At 44.5% G+C, this 17328-nt stretch overlaps 2 protein-coding genes across 2 annotated transcripts in view; both read left to right on the top strand.

Moving 5' to 3' along the window:
• Window positions 1–10477, top strand: part of mpp4b (membrane palmitoylated protein 4b) — a 50331-nt gene extending 39854 nt beyond the window's left edge. Inside the window, exons 18-21 of the mRNA XM_041200292.1 lie at window positions 73–166; window positions 3246–3354; window positions 9602–9736; window positions 10286–10477. Of these exons, the coding sequence (XP_041056226.1) occupies window positions 73–166; window positions 3246–3354; window positions 9602–9736; window positions 10286–10477 (530 nt within the window). The remainder of the gene's footprint in view (window positions 1–72; window positions 167–3245; window positions 3355–9601; window positions 9737–10285) is intronic.
• Window positions 10478–16389: 5912 nt separating this feature from the next.
• Window positions 16390–17328, top strand: part of tmem237b (transmembrane protein 237b) — a 34785-nt gene continuing 33846 nt past the window's right edge. Inside the window, exon 1 of the mRNA XM_041201649.1 lies at window positions 16390–16435. Within this exon, the coding sequence (XP_041057583.1) occupies window positions 16415–16435 (21 nt within the window). The 5' untranslated portion in view covers window positions 16390–16414. The remainder of the gene's footprint in view (window positions 16436–17328) is intronic.

Raw genomic sequence — 17328 nt, 5'->3', positions numbered from 1 at the left:
GTGTGTGTAACTCAAACCCGGCTCAGGAGGCCCTGATTCAGTTTGGTGACTCATCTCCCTCCATCCTTGCAGATACCACCCGGCCACCAAACAGCTACGAAGAAGACGGGCGGGAGTATTACTTTGTTTCCAGGGAGACGTTTGAAGAAATGGCCCTGAGCCACAGGTGAGGAGACACATCAGTGATTGGGATTGGGCTCAAAATGGACGATGGGTAGCGGTGGGCCGGGGGAATAGACACAATGTTGGTTCAAGCGAAGGTTCAGCAATTATACTGCTTCTGGAAAGGATTTTCTTTCTGAACTTTCCATGACAATGGGTTCTTGACAAATGGAGGAGCAATGTCCTAGGGTTGCACTTTCATCTAAATGTAGTGGTCGCCTCACACCGCTGGGAATTTAACGTGCAGAACTGAGCAGAACAAACGGCATCCAAACCAGGAGGTTGGCAGGGGTTGGGGGAAAGTGGGTGAAGTGGACTTAAGTGATTGCTCTTGGGGCTAGGGGTGAAATGGACCAACTGATACACACGGGATAAGCTTCAAAACCACAGGCAGCCACATCGAAGGTTCCACTGTCGGGATACAGATGTTCCAGTGATTCATGGGTCTGGACAGTAGTTAGCCTAAGAGGGTCAAACTACCCTGTATATCCCTTCATAGGGTTTACATTATGACAAATCCCCAGGATCTAATGTTTTCCGCCCAAGAGTTTAAAGGACGTTTGTGGAAAAATTGTAGATGCTTTAGCCACAATCTTCTAAATCTCTCTTGATTCAGGAATTCTCCATACAGGTTGGAAAAATGTAAATGTAACTCATCATTTAAGAAAGATGAGAGAGGGAAATCAGAAATTATAGACCTTTTAGTCTAACATCTGTTTGGGAAAGTTGTAGGAATCCATAATTAAGGACACTGTGACTGAGCTCTGAGAGAAATTCGAGTTCATTAGAGAGACAACATGGATTTCCAAAGCAAAAACAGTGAATGCTGGAAAAACGCAGCAGGTCTAAACATCTGTGGGGAGAAAAAACAGAGTTAACGTTTCGAGTCCTTATGACTCTTCTTCACTCGAAACGTTAACTCTTTTTTTATCTCCACAGGTGCTGTTAAACCGGCTGAGTTTTTCCAGCATTTTCTGTTTCTGTTTCAGAATTCCCAGCATCTGCAGTATTTTGCTTTTATCTATGGATTCGTAAATGTCCAACTCATCTAATTGAATTGAAGTGCAGTGAATTGAAGGCAAATTATTGACCTGGTTAGATGATTAGTTAGACAGTAGAAGACGGAGCAGAGGTAATGGGTGTGCACTTAAATAGGAAGGATGTGACTAGTAGTGTCCCACAAGGATCTATTTCAGAGCCTAATCACTAAATATATGAGTGCCTTAGATAACATAATAGGGAGTCATATATCCAAGTTTGCTGATGACACAAAGATTAATGGCAAAGTAAGCAGTGTAAAAGGGAGCATAAAATTACAAAGCAACATTGATAGATTAAGTGAATGGGAGAAAATGGATTTCAATGCAAGTAAGTGTGAAGTTATTCAACTTGGGCTAAAAAGTAGGAGAGATCTGAATATCTTTTAAATGGTGAAAAGCCAGTGAGAGTGGAAGTCCAAACCCAAGGAGATATCGGAGTGCATGTACACAGATCATTTCTGTAGTGGTCAGATACAAAACAATTCCAAAAAGGCTAATGGAATGTTAGCCTTTATACCTAGAGGGCTAGAATATAAAGGGGAGTAAGTTTTATTACAGTTATACAAAACCCCTGTGTACAGTTCTAGGGACCGTACTTTAGAAAATATATACAGTAAAGTTTCTGTTATCCGGCATGTTCCGCTTAAAGGGGAATTACCATGGCAGGCTTTAATTTTTGTTTAGAATGTTATTAGTAGATGTCTATCTGTGTCCCCATCTGCAACTCTCTCTCCCCTACTCCTCCTCCTCTGTGTGTGAGATGAGGTAGCCCAATGTGTAAGGTCACCACTGCTTCCGGGTTCCGCTTCTCTCCAAATCCACCTCTGGCTCTGCAATACTGGGGCAGCAACGCTGGGCCCTTTTAATGAGCTCCAAACTCCAGAGGGAGTGAGATTTGGACTGACATGTTTATTTCTTTTTGATACTGGCCCTATGTGGAGATCTTGTGGCAGTGTCCCTGCCTCTGGGCTAGAAGCTCTGGGTTCAAGTCCCCCTGCAGGACTCAATGGCCATGGGAAGGGTATTCAGGTATTCATTGCACAGCCAAAATAGGTTGATTATCAGCCTGTTAATCCTTCCAACGTGCCTGATGGCAGGTGGTGAGTGTGGGAGTTTCCTGGTCAGCCATACTGCAGAAGGCAACAGCAAACCACTGCAGTACTTTGCCATGCAGAGTCATGGACCAATCCAATGGAAGTCCATGGTTGCCAATGGCGTCTTAAGGCATGGTACCTGAAGGGGAAGGACTAGCCCTATAGAGGCTGCGAATGAGAGAAGGTTCAAGGCAGGTCAATGGCATGAATTCTGGCTGGTACCGATATTTACTGTATTGTCCTTGGAAGGTGTGCAGCACCAATTCACTAGAAATGTTACCAGGGTCCAGGGGTTCGATCATGTGGACAGATTACATAAACCAGGTTTGTATTGCCTGGACTATCGATGGTTAGGGGGTGAGTTGATCAAGTTTTTTATGATTTTGAAAGGAACTTATAGGACAGAAACCTTTTCTGCCTTTGGTGGGAGTGTAGGACAAGGGGACATAACCTTACTATCGGAGCCAGGCCATTCAGAAGAGAAGTCAGGAAACAGACTCTCCCACAAAAAGGTAGTACACACGAGCTCAATTAATAATTTGAAATCTAAAATTGATAGATTTTTGCTAGCCAAGGGTATAAAGCAATTATGGAGCCAAGATGGGAAATGGAGCTAGGATACATATCAACTATGATCATACTAAGTGGCAGAACAGGCTCAAGGGAACAGAGGGAGGCCAATTTCCTAATCTGAGGGTTAATGTACCAGAGGGATGGGCTTCACTGGGAGAGTTAATGTACCAGAGGGATGGGCTTCACTGGGAGGGTTAATGTACCAGAGGGATGGGCTTCACTGGGAGGGTTAATGCAACAGGGGGATAGCTTGCATTCATCAAAGAGAAGAGTCTCTGTTCTCCTCCATTCTGGTAGGCAGACGTTGATTGTGAAAAATGGATGAAAGGTGAAACCCATATCATCCTGTTTGTGAAGGGTCTCCTTCTCACTGCAGGTTCCTGGAGTACGGCGAGTACAAAGGTCATCTATACGGCACCAGCAGGGAGGCTGTGCGTCTGATTCTGGACTTGGGGTTAATTTGTGTCATTGACCTGGAAGCACAGGTAAGTGTTCATGTACCAATGGTGGGGTGGGGAACTGCTGGACTATTCTGCAATGGCCATCCTGGTCCATTAGCCCTGTTATGGTCAAACATTGACATAAAAGCCCATAGCATAAAGGACTTTACTGGAACTCGTGAGTACTGCACAGCACACTTTAATTGTAATGACTATGATAGCAACCAAATACACATTCCACATGTCCATCCTTAACTTATGCTGGCTTTATTTTTTTTGTCACCAGGTCTCACATCAACCTATCCCCCTTACTCTTCAGTTAGTATCTATATTTAAAACTTTACCCTTATATAGAATTACATTGTACTTTCAGCACAGAAACAGGCCATTTGTGGCCCATGTTGGTGTTCATGCTCCACATGAGCCTCCTCCCAACCTGTTTCATCTAAACTCCTTCAACCTCACTCAGAGTTTTTGGGATCTGAAGCTCGGCCTGAAAAGGTGACAGAAGCTGGGGATATAAATAATTTTAAAAGGGAGTTGGACAGATACTTGAGGATGAAGAATTTACAGGGTTACGGACAAAAAGTGGAGGTGTGAGATGAAGCACGATTGCTCTTTCAAAGAGCCAGCACAGGCATGATGGGCCAAGTGGCCTCCTTCGGTGCTGTAAGTTTTTTTTTGACTCTGATGAAGATATCTTTTCATTCCTTTCTCCCTCACATGGTTATCTACTTTTCCCCTTAAATGCATCTGTGCTATTTGCCTCAATTACTCCCTGTGGTGGTGAATCCCATATTCTCACCACTCCCTGGGAAAAGAAGTTTCTCCTGACTTCCTATTGGATTTATCAGCGACTATCCTATATTTATGATCCCTCATTCTAGTCTCTCCTGGAAGTGGAGACATCTTCTCTACGTCCACTCTAGCTAACCCTCTCATTATCTTACAGACCTCTATCAGGTCACCCTGCAGTCTCTGCTTTTCTAGACAAAAGAGCCCCATTTATTCAATCTTTCCTGACAGTTCTGGTATCATTCTAGAAAATCTTTCCTGTGCCTTCTCCATTGCCTCTGTACCCTTGTTATAACATGGTGGGGTGGGGGGGGCGGGGGGTGGGTGGAAGAGGTACAGTAGGGTCGTGGTAATCAGATTGGATTAGTAATCCAGAGGCCCAGAAAGAAAATTACCCTATCACAAAGATCTAACTTTATTTTAATGCATTGGAATAGTTTTTTATATTAATCGGTCAGTGAAACTTGCCCTGAGTGCATATTCCGGTCCATGCATCATACCCCTATTAAAAGCTCTTATAGAGAAGGGCACAAATGAGCTAAGGAACCGATTTGTCCTGTATCTGAGGGATTGTTGCTGTTTCCCAGAATGCAACCAGCAGTAATACTGGAACAAGTCTCATTGTTCATGACACTCTTTACTTGCGTCAAAGTTCTTCAACAGCAGATTTCATCAAGAAAGATCTGCTTATTAAATAACATTCCTGCCTGGTTCTATAATCTCGATGTCCTCAAAGAGTCTGATTTGCTAAGACAATAGGAGAAACGTCCAAAAAGGATAGCGCTCTCAACTACAGCTGTGTCGAAGAGTTTCATGATCATAGGGTCTACTTGAAAGGATCTTAATTTTCTGAGGTAGTATAATCGTGTGTCCCTTGGCTGTACACATCTGTACACTGTTCCGTCCAATTCAACTCATCATCTACTTTGCCACCTAGATACTTGTAGATAGCAACTATTTCAATGTCCACATAATGAATCTTCACAGGAACAATATCATTAACTAGCTTTTTCCTAAAATCTGTAAATATCTATAAAATCTATTCCTGTTTCTCTTCAGTTTAAGAGAATTGTTATCGCACCATTTTGCGAACTTCTATAGTTTACTCTGTTGTTCCTTATGAGACCCACAAGTACCATGTCACCGGCATAATTCAGGTTCATTATGTCGTCATACTCTGACTGACAATCGTTATATATATATTTTAACAGACGAGCAATGTGCCAGAAACAAATTTCTGTATGGATAACAATAAAGTAAATTGAATTGAAAAACAATTTAGACTCAGAAATAATAAGTACAATTTCAAAATGTATGTACAACACCAAATTAGAGGCTGTAGTTAAGAGGAATACTGTAACAACTAGCAGGAAGACATGAATAAAAATGCAGAATGGCCATGTAATGGCGAATGAGTCCAATATAAAAGATAAGGAAGACATGCATTTCTAGAGCACATTTCACAATTTCAGAATGGCCCAGAGTATAGAGGATAGAGGATAAAAAGCAAAGGTGAAAGTACACAACACTGAGGAGGTCCAATGTTCATTAACGTGGGCTCTGAGTAAATCCCAGAGCTGAACACCCATTGGGCCCTGTTGTAAAGGAAATCATTGATCACTTATGGAAATGGTGAACAACAGTGGTTCCAGCTCTGATACTTGTGGAAAACCACTTCTCATCTTACCCTGCTCTCCTGTTTTTGCAGCCAGCTTGCTATCCATGCTGCTGCTTATTCCTGACTCCACATGTTTTGAACTTCTACCACCCTCCTTCCAAAGTAATCAGCTGCCACCCTCAAGCTCCCTGGCAACTGATCACTGAAACACCCTCCTCTTTTTTTCTCCTCATTTAGTCAAATCCTCATCTTCAGTGACTTTGAGCTTCACCCAAAATCCCTTGGCTCCTGTTCTTCCATGTTCTCCAGAGTCCTGTCCTTAATCTTAGCTGGTCTGAAATGCTCCACTCTGGGGGGGGGGGAAGAAAAATAACCCCAGCTCCAATTCCCTCTCGGTCAGCTTGCTCTCCTCCGCCCTTCCCACCTATCACAATTCCATTGCCGTCACTGTCCTGCTCAACAGTTCCATCACTTCCATCCTCATAGCCTTCGAAGTCGCTCCATGTTCACTCTTTGCCAGTATGATTTCCACCTCTGCACTCCTAAATCTGAGGACCACTATGTAGACCAAGCAATGTGCAGGGCTGGCCTGGTCATTCAATGCCAAAACTGCTAGATCCCTTTAAGTACTGATGTGCCTCTTTCTCCACTTCCTCCTGCTACTCCAGGATCGTTCTGGAGGGTAAGGACAACCCAAGGTTCTTTTCCTTAGCAACAAAATGTCTCTCCAGATTCTCCATCTTTGTTCCTTTCCCAATCTCACCTCTAACCTCAAATGTGGGATTCTGATGGATTATTTTCATGTTAAAGATTGAGGCCATCCTTCTTTTGCCTCGGCCACTTCATTCTCCCCTGTCAATTTTGCCCTGACCTCATACCATTCTTTAGTTTCTCCCCCATCTCTACCTCGTGCTCAACAATCCCAAATCCATGATACCTGCTCTCAATGACATCCTGATCCAGCTCTTCATACCACACCACCTCTCTTTAGTGCAATATTCCTTGTTGTTGTCAATGAATTCCTTTCCCCTTAGGAAGATAGGAAATAGGAGCAGGAGTAGGCCATTCAGCCCCTCAGGCCTGCTCCACCATTCAACCAGATAATGGCTGATGTTCTACCTCAACACCATTTTCCCACACTATCCTCATATTTTTTCTTTATTCTTTCACGGGACGTGGGTGTCGCTGGCCCGGCCAGCATTTATTACCCTGGTTGCCCTAGTTCAGGGGGCATCTAAGAGTCAACCACATTGCTGTGGGTCTGGAGTCACATGTAGGCCAGACCAGGTAAGGACAGCAGATTTCCTTCCCTAAAGGGCATTGGTGAACCAGATGGGTTTTTTTTACAACAATGGACAATAGTTTCATGGTCACCATTAGACTTTTAATTCCAGATTTTATTGCATTCAAATTCCACCGTCTGCCATGGTGGGATTCAAACCCAGGTACCCAGAGCATTACCCTGGGTCTCTGGATTACTAGTCCAATGACAGTTCCATTACGCCATCGCCTCCCCTTGTAAAGATATAAAGTTATAAAGATATCGCTTGATATCTTTAATATGGAAAATCTATCGATCTCTGTCTTGAACTTACTCACTGACTGAGTCTCCAAAGCCCTCTGAGAGTACAAATTCCAAAGATTCACCACCCTCCGAGTGAAGAAATTCTTCCTTATTTCAGTTCTAAATGGCCGACCTCTTATTCGGAGACTGTGTCCCCTGGTTCCCAGAGTCCCCCACCTTCCCAGGGATCAGTCCGGTAAACCATCATTGCACTCTCCCTATGGCAAATATATTCTCCCTTAGGCAAGGAGACAGAAAGGGTACGCACTACTTCGAGGTGCTCTTACCTTTCGCTGTTTAAAAGTGCTATCATCACCACCTCCACCCTGTTCAACCACTGCCTTTTTTCCAACCTCTTTTTCATCTTCAAGGTCCTCAAATGTGCTGCTGCCACTATGTTCATCTCCGCCTCCCCATCCACATCCCATTCAATTCTCTTCAGTTATGTTTCCACCCTGCACAAAACATTAAAACTACTATGATGAAACTCACGGATAATGCCCTTACTGACTATAACTGTGATATTTTCAGCTCTGCTTGCCTTCTTTGGCTGTTGTGTGGCATTTAACACACAATCACTTCATCCACCTCTACTCTCTCTCTGCTATGACCTACCTCCATGGTGTTACTGAGTGATAACGGCCAGCTCAACTGCTCCAACACTCCGTCATTCTTTCTGTGACCACTTCTGTGCTGTCCAGCTGAGGCTCCTCTCCAACATAACAGTGACGGAACTAAAGAGATCCTATTTGGCCCCTGTTAAAATCTCTACATTCTTGTACCCTCCTTCACCCCTCTCCTAATCCTCCCACCCCCCCCCCCCCCCCCCACCCCCGCCACCCCACCCCCACCCCTACCACCACCACCACCACCACCCGCATTCAGGCTGAGCCCAAAGGTTCACAGCTTCAGTGCCCTGTTTGATCCTGAGCTGAGCTCCAATCCCTACATCCCAGCCTCAACCAAGACCTTCAGCTTCCACTGCTGCAACTTTGATGTGTCCGATTCTACCTCGCCCCTCACTGTCAACAAAACCCTCATCCACGTCTTTGTCACTTTCGTATTCAGGTTACTCTAAGATTTCCTTTCCTGCATCCAATTCTGCCAGTGGTCTCCCCGCACCAAATCCCACTGCCCTCTCAACCCTGCCCTAGCCAACTTCGGAAATGGAAGTCAATGGAGGTTGGCACTTTCCATTTGCATGTCATTGCACTCAAAATTCTTAGCCCTGTCCATGAGCCCCTTTTTGACTCATGGAGCCATAAATTTATTACGACACAGAAGGGTGCCATTCAGTCCATCAAGTCCATGCTGGTTCTCTGTAGAGTAATCCAGCCAGTGCCATTTCCCCACTCTATCCCATATCCTTACGGTTTTATTCCTCTCAAGTGCCCATGCAATTACATTTTCAAATCATTGATCGTCCCTACTTCCCTCTTCAAGCCTTGTGCGCCAGAACGTCCTCTGCACTTTTCCATCTCTCCTCTGCATCCTCCCGTCTGCTGCACTTACAGTCGTAGAGGCTTCGTCTGTCTTGGTCCCAAGCTCTGGAACGCTTTTCCTAAATTGATCCACCTCACCAAGTCTCCCACCCTCTCTTAAAGCCTCCTAGATACCTAGCTCTTTAGCCAGGTTTCCAGTCATTTCCCCCTGCCTCTTCCACTATATCCATTTATTACCTGCTCTACAAGCAGCTGTGGAACAGGTTTACTATGTTAAAGCTGCTGGGAAAATGCAAGCCGTGGTAGTTGAAAACTGAGTAGAATATAGAAAATGGAGCACTCGAGATGCACACTGCAATGTGAAGATGATCGAAGAGACAAATGAAATGTCAGGATACGAGGAGAATTGTTTTTGATGCTGCGAGTTTTCAAACTGAAATGCGGTGCCAGCAAGGGCAGTGGAGGGAGATTCAATCATAACGTTCAAAAGGGAATTGGATAAATACTTAAAAAGGAAAAAAAAATGCAAGGCGGTAGAAAATAGCAGGAGAGTGGGAGTAATTGGATAGCTCTTTCAAAGGGCCAGCACAGACACAATGGGCTGAATGCACTCCTTCTGTGCTGTATGATTTATATATATATATAGTTCAATATAGTGCAGTGTAATCTACAGAGGTCATATTGGGGCTTTACAATGTACAGAAACTCATGGGAGTTTCTATGTACAATACAGCATGAGTGAAGATGGTGGCCTGGTTGTGTCAATGCCAGGCTGGGTGAGTCGGAGTGTAGATTTACCAGTGCGGGGTGGTTTGCTGCTACAGGGTAGATTCACCAGTACACGGATAAGTGCTTTCACTTCTCTCTTCACAGAGAATTCCAGAGGCACGAACAAAGGAGCTAAAACCCTTCATCATATATATCAAACCTCCAAGCATCAGGCGTCTGCAGCAAACGCGAGTGAAGAGCTCCATCATCACCGAGTATTATGTGAACAGGTCCTTCAAGGTGGGTTCCCCAATGTCCCTGGCAGTGCGATGACAGCAGAATTTAAATAACCTTTCCATGTTGCAAGCCCAATTTGTTGGCACTTAGCCCTCATGGTTAAGAGGTAATGGGAAAATTGAAACCGATTCTCCCAATACACAAGTTGTTTCTAGGCATCTCACTATAGTCGCAGGCCACATTGAACAAAGGTATCTCAGCAATTTGAGGCCTTCGCCCACCCGACATTCAGTCAGGCTGGATGCAGCCAGGAAATAGAGACTAAAAATGTTAACTAAGGTCAGCCATTAAATTTGGCAGGACTTGAGGAATATCCATTCTTTCATGTTTCCCGGACGCAAACCACACACTACACACCACACCCCCCCAACCCCATCAACACCGCTTTCCTGTAAATACAAGTGCTACTGTCTCTCTCCCTGTATTAATCCCTCTCTTTCTATTATCACATACACTTGTTTCTTTCTCTCCATGTCTCTCTCATGCTCCCTGTATCTCTGTCACCCCCAGTATCATTCTTGCTCTCCCTGTATCTCTATCTCACATTCACAGGAAGAAGATTTACAAGAGATGGCGGATGAATCTGAGAAGATGCTGGACTATTTTGGATACCTGTTTGACTGTGTGATTGTGAATGATGAGCTCTCGGACACCCACATGCAGCTACTCTGTGCTGTAAAGCGAGCTCAGGCTGAGCCACATTGGGTACCATCAGCTTGGCTTAATTCAGACTCAGGTGCTTAATTCCTTCTCCAGAGGATGTCGGGGATGGATAAGTGATTTTGTAAAATATAGACTGTACCTGCCTGAGAGTGTTTAATGGAAAAGTGTAGGGGGAGCTTTACTTTATATCTAACCCCATGCTGTACCTGTCCTGGGAGTGTTTGATGGGGACGGTGTAGAGGGAGCTTTACTCTGTATCTAACCCAGTGCTGTACCTGTCCTGGGAGTGTTTGATGGGGACAGTGTAGAGGGAGCTTTACTCTGTATCTAACCCCATGCTGTACCTGTCCTGGGAGTGTTTGATGGGGACAGTGTAGAGGGAGCTTTACTCTGTATCTAACCCAGTGCTGTACCTGTCCTGGGAGTGTTTGATGGAAACAATACAGAGGGAGCTTTACTTTGTAGCTAAAACACACTATACCTGTCCTGGGAGTGTTTGATGGGGACAGTGTAGAGGGAGCTTTACTCTGTATCTAACCCCATGCTGTACCTGTCGAGGGAGTGTTTGATGGGGACAGTGTAGAGGGAGCTTTACTCTGTACCTCACCCTGTGCTGTACCTGTCCTGAGAGTGTTTGATGGGGACAGTGTAGAGGGAGCTTTACTCTGTATCTAACCCCATGCTGTACCTGTCCTGGGAGTGATTGATGGGGACAGTGTAGAGGGAGCTTTACTCTGTGTCTAACCCCGTGCTGTACCTGTCCTGGGAGTGTTTGATAGGGACAGTATAGAGGGAGATTTACTCTTGTAATTTATTGATGGTGACACTAGCTGATCAAATGAAAATTTTCCAGATATATTAGTGACAATTCTCCCATAAGCGTTAAAGATGCTGTATAAAATTTGTGTGGTAAATAATAAAGTTATGTTGCTTGTCTGTTCTATTTGTTATGAGTTGTCGGAATATATCCATTGTTCTACTTTCCTTTGCTTCCTACAATCTTGACTGTTTCAGGTTCAATGCTTTTCCTGGTGCTTTCCTTTCCTGAAGTCCAAGACTCTCTTCGCAGCTGATTAGATGGGAACGATTGAGGGAATACCAGACTCAACACACAGGACTGAAATAAAAAATAGAAAGTGCTGGAAATACTCAACAGGTCTGGCAGCATCTGTGGAGAAAGAAACAAAGTGTTAATGTTTCAAGTCTTCTAGAAGAGTCATATTCATCTTGAAACATTAACCCTGTTTCTCTCTCCACTGACGCTGCCAGATCTGTGGATTATTTCCAGCATTTTGTGTTTTTGTTTCAGGTTTTCCAGCAGCCGCAGTATTTTGCTTTTATTACACATGGAGAACTGTGTGGCTTGCTCTCTCAGTGCCCCGAGCTCAATATCCACTCCCTCAATGACCGGTGCAGTGTGTGTTCAATCTACACTGCTACAATTCGGCCAGATTACTCCAGCTAAACCTTCCCTCCCCTGTGATCTCTATCATTTAGAGGGACAAGAGTAGCAATATCTTTGGGAACACCATCACCTTCGTCTCACAAGCCCTGAGTTGGAAGGATACCACCGTACCTTCACTGTCGCTGGGTCAAATTCCTGGAATTCCTTGCTCACCCCCATCGGGCTAGCACTATCATAATAAGGAGAAGGGCCTTCACCCACTCCTGAGGGAAACAGGGATTGGGCATTAAATGCCAACAGTGCTCACATCCCCAGAATAAATAAAAATGAATACCGCATGGCCTGTGACGGTGAGTGCAACCCATTCCCAGTACCGATAGCAGAGCAATGTCTCCCTCGCCCCTCATACTTAACCAAGGGGAAATTACCCCATTGCAACAAACGGTTTCATTCACCAGATACACATGGCCAGGCATACAGTGTTGAGCAATTCTCAGGCGACGCTGTGGTTCACTGTAATTGCCACAAAGGCAATTGGAGATAAGTGTGTGGGTTGGTTCCTTCATCTTGTGGTTGATCAACTGGCATTAGGCAGGGGCAGTGGCAGCATTTGCACCGAGTGAGACATCAAATACAGGTCCCGAGATGGCCAGATGTTTCCACAGTTCCCCAATGCATTATCTCCCATTCGTTACAGTGCATTAATTCTCAGAGATTACACCACATTATCCCCAGTCATTACAGTACATTACATTCCAGACATTAAAGTAAATTATCCCCCAGCGATTACAGCAGATTACACAGTATGTTACTCCCAGAGATTACAATACATTGCCACAATCATTACAGTACATGGCACCCATAATTACAATACATTACTCCAGAGATTACAGTACATTACTCTAATCATTACAGTACAGTATGCCCACAGATTACAATACATTACAGAATCAGAATCACAAAATTGTTACAGTTTAGAAGGAGGCCATTCAGCCCATCATGTCTGCACTGGCTCTCTTAGCATTTTAACTTAGTGCCCATCTCCTGCCTTTTCCCCGTAACCTTGCACATTGTTTCTATTTAGACAATCATCCAAATTCCTCTTGAATGCTTCAATTGAACCTGCCTCCACCACACTTCCAGGTAGTGCATTCCAAACCCTAACTAATCGCTGTGTGAATAAGTTTTTCTCAGCTCACGTTTGCTTCTTTTGCAAAGCACTTTAAAACTGCGCCCTCTGGTTCTTGATCCATTTACGAGTGGGAATAGTTTCTTCCTATCAACTCTGTCCAGGCCCCTTATTATTTTGAGAACTTCTATCAAGTCTCCTCTTAGCCTTCTCCTCTCCAAGAGAAACAGTCCCAACTTCTCCAATCTTTTAGCATAACTGAAGTGTCTCATGCCTGGAACTACTCTCATAAACTTCTTATGCACTCTCTCCTATGCATTCACATCTTTCCTATAGTGTGGCTCCCAGAACTGTACACAACACTTCAATCATTTTGTTACATTACCCCAAAAATGACAGTACACTACTCTAATCACTATAGTACCTTACCCCAATCATTACAGTACCTTACTCTGACAAATTAAAGTACAATACCCCAATTATTACAGTACATTATCCTATAACTCATGGTGAAGTGCCTCAATCATTACAGTACATTATCCCATAGATCACAGTACAATATCCCAACCATTGCAGCACATTATTCCATAGATCACAGTATAATATCGCAACCATTACAGTAAATTACCCCATAGATCACGGTGCACTACCCCAATCATTACAGTACATTACCCCAAAGATCACAGTGCAGTACCCCAATCATTACAGTACATTACCCCATAGATCACAGTATAATATCCCAATCATTACATTACATTACCCCATAGATCACAGTTCAGTACCCCAATCATTACAGTACATTACCCCAAAGATCACAGTGCAGTACCCCAATCATTACAGTACATTACCCCATAGATCACAGTACAATATCCCAACCATTACAGTACATTACCCCATAGATCACAGTGCAGTACCCCAATCATTACAGTACATTACCCCAAAGATCACAGTGCAGTACCCCAATCATTACAGTACATTACCCCATGGGTCACAGTACAATATCCCAATCATTACAGTACATTACCCCATAGATCACAGTGCAGTACCCCAATCATTGCAGTACATTACCCCATAAGTCAGAGTACAATATCCCAACCATTACAGTACATTACCCCATAGATCACAGTACAATATCCCAACCATTACAGCACATTACCCCATAGATCACAGTGCAGTATCCCAATCATTACAGTACATTACCCCATAGATCACAGTGCAGTACCCCAATCATTACAGTACATTACCCCATATGTCTTGGTTCAGTACCCCAATCATTACAGTACATTACCCCAAAGATCACAGTGCAATACCCCAATCATTACAGTACATTACCCCATAGATCACAGTGCAGTACCCCAATCATTACAGTACATTACCCTATAGATCACAGTGCAGTACCCCAATCATTACAGTACATTACCCTATAGATCACAGTACAATATCCCAACCATTAAAGTACATTACCCCATAGATCACAGTGCAGTACCCCAATCATTATATTACATTACCCTATAGATCACAGTGCAATATCCCAATCATTACAGCACATTACCCCATAGATCACAGTGCAGTACCCCAATCATTACAGTACATTACCCTATAGATCACAGTACAATATCCCAACCATTACAGTACATTACCCCATAGATCACAGTGCAGTACCCAAATCATTACCGTACATTACCCCATAGATCACAGTGCAGTACCCCAATCATTACAGTACATTACCCTATAGATCACAGTACAATATCCCAACCATTACAGTACATTACCCCATAGATCACAGTGCAATATCCCAATCATTACAGTATATTACCCCATAGATCACAGTTCAGTACCCCAATCATTACAGTACATTACTCCATAGATCACAGTGCAGTACCCCAATCATTACAGTACATTACCCTATAGATCACAGTACAATATCCCAACCATTACAGTACATTACCCAATAGATCACAGTGCAGTACCCCAATCAGTACAGTACATTACCCCATAGATCACAGTGCAGTACCCCAATCATTACAGTACATTACCCCATAGATCACAGTACAATATCCCAACCATTAAAGTACATTACCCCATAGATCACAGTGCAGTACCCCAATCATTACAGTACATTACCCTACAGATCACAGTGCAATATCCCAATCATTACAGTACATTACCCCATAGATCACAGTGCAGTACCCCAATCATTACAGTACATTACCCTATAGATCACAGTACAATATCCCAACCATTACAGTACATTACCCCATAGATCACAGTGCAGTACCCAAATCATCACAGTACATTACCCCATAGATCACAGTGCAGTACCCCAATCATTACAGTACATTACCCCATAGATCACAGTACAATATCCCAACCATTAAAGTACATTACCCCATAGATCACAGTGCAGTACCCCAATCATTACAGTACATTACCCTACAGATCACAGTGCAATATCCCAATCATTACAGTACATTACCCCATAGATCACAGTGCAGTACCCCAATCATTACAGTACATTACCCTATAGATCACAGTACAATATCCCAACCATTACAGTACATTACCCCATAGATCACAGTGCAGTACCCAAATCATCACAGTACATTACCCCATAGATCACAGTGCAGTACCTCAATCATTACCGTACATTACCCCATAGATCACAGTGCAGTACCCCAATCATTACATTACATTACCCCATAGATCACAGTGCAGTACCCCAATCATTACAGTACATTACCCCATAGATCACAGTGCAATATCCCAATCATTACAGTACATTACCCCATAGATCACAGTGCAGTACCCCAATCATTACAGCACATTACCCCATAGATCACAGAGCAATATCCCAATCATTACAGTACATTACCCCATAGATCATAGTGCAGTACCCCAATCACTACAGTACATTACCCCATAGGTCACAGTGCAATATCCCAATCATTACAGTACATTACCCCATAGATCACAGTGCAGTACCCCAATCATTACAGTACATCACCCCATAGATCACAGTGCAGTACCCCAATCATTACAGTACATTATCCCATAGATCACAGGGCAATATCCCAATCATTACAGTACATTGCCCCATAGGTCACAGTACAATATCCCAATCATTACAGTACATTACCCCATAGATCACAGTGCAGTACCCCAATCATTACAGTACATTACCCCATAGATCACAGTGCAGTACCCCAATCATTACAGTACATTACCCCATAGATCACAGTGCAGTACCCCAATCATTACAGTACATTACCCCATAGATCACAGTGCAGTACCCCAATCATTACAGTACATTACCTCAATCAGAGCCAGGGCCTGCCCCCTCACAATGATTGACGTTCCTTGCACCTATCAGATACTCCAGTACCGCCCACCGCCGGTGATTGACAGTTGTGTGGATAACCCGGAAGTGGACGGCGGGTGGTGCTGACCCGGTGCGTCGGGGCTGCCACAGCAACGGGAAAGCGGAATGGAGAGCTGCGTGGAGGCGGTGAGTTAGTGACTCCCGCCGGGCCGGGAGGGATTGTTTCTTAATATTCTGGATAGGGGTGAGGGTAAGGGGGCTGATATTGGCCTCAGTGCCCTGGGGTGAGGGTAAGGGGGCTGATATTGGCCTCAGTGCCCTGGGGTAAGGGTAAGGGGGCTGATATTGGCCTCAGTGCCCTGGGGTGAGGGTAAGGGGGTTGATGTTGGCCTCAGTGCCCTGGGGTAAGGGTAAGGGGGCTGATATTGGCCTCAGTGCCCTGGGGTGAGGGTAAGGGGGTTGATGTTGGCCTCAGTGCCCTGGGGTAAGGGTAAGGGGGCTGATATTGGCCTCAGTGCCCTGGGGTGAGGGTAAGGGGGTTGATGTTGGCCTCAGTGCCCTGGGGTAAGGGTAATGGGACTGATATTGGCCTCAGTGCCCTGGGGTGAGGGTAAGGGGGCTGATATTGGCCTCAGTGCCCTGGGGTGAGGGTAAGGGGGTTGATGTTGGCCTCAGTGCCCTGGGGTAAGGGTAATGGGACTGATATTGGCCTCAGTGCCCTGGGGTGAGGGTAAGGGGGCTGATATTGGCCTCAGTGCCCTGGGGTGAGGGTAAGGGTCTGTAGTTTGGGGTGAGAGTAAAGGGGCTGATATTGGCCTCAGTGCCCTGGGGTGAGGGTAAGGCAGGTGCTGCTTACCTCTGCTTCTCATGGTAGTGGTATTGTTTGCGGGACCTTGCTGTGCAACAGGGGAACTCCCCTGCCATGGAATTTTTTACATCCACCTGAGTGCAGATGAGCCCTTGGCTTAACATTTCACCTGAAAGACTGTGTCGTCGACAGTGCAGCACTTCCTCAGTACTGCTCTCAAGCGTCAGCTCAGATTATGCATTCAAATCCTGGTATGGGCACCTTGAACTTC

This window comes from Carcharodon carcharias, chromosome 12, assembly GCF_017639515.1.
Source record: "Carcharodon carcharias isolate sCarCar2 chromosome 12, sCarCar2.pri, whole genome shotgun sequence".
Classification (NCBI taxonomy): domain Eukaryota; kingdom Metazoa; phylum Chordata; class Chondrichthyes; order Lamniformes; family Lamnidae; genus Carcharodon; species Carcharodon carcharias.
The sequence above is the reverse complement of the archived record's forward strand: the minus strand, read 5'-3'. Positions and strand labels throughout refer to the sequence as shown.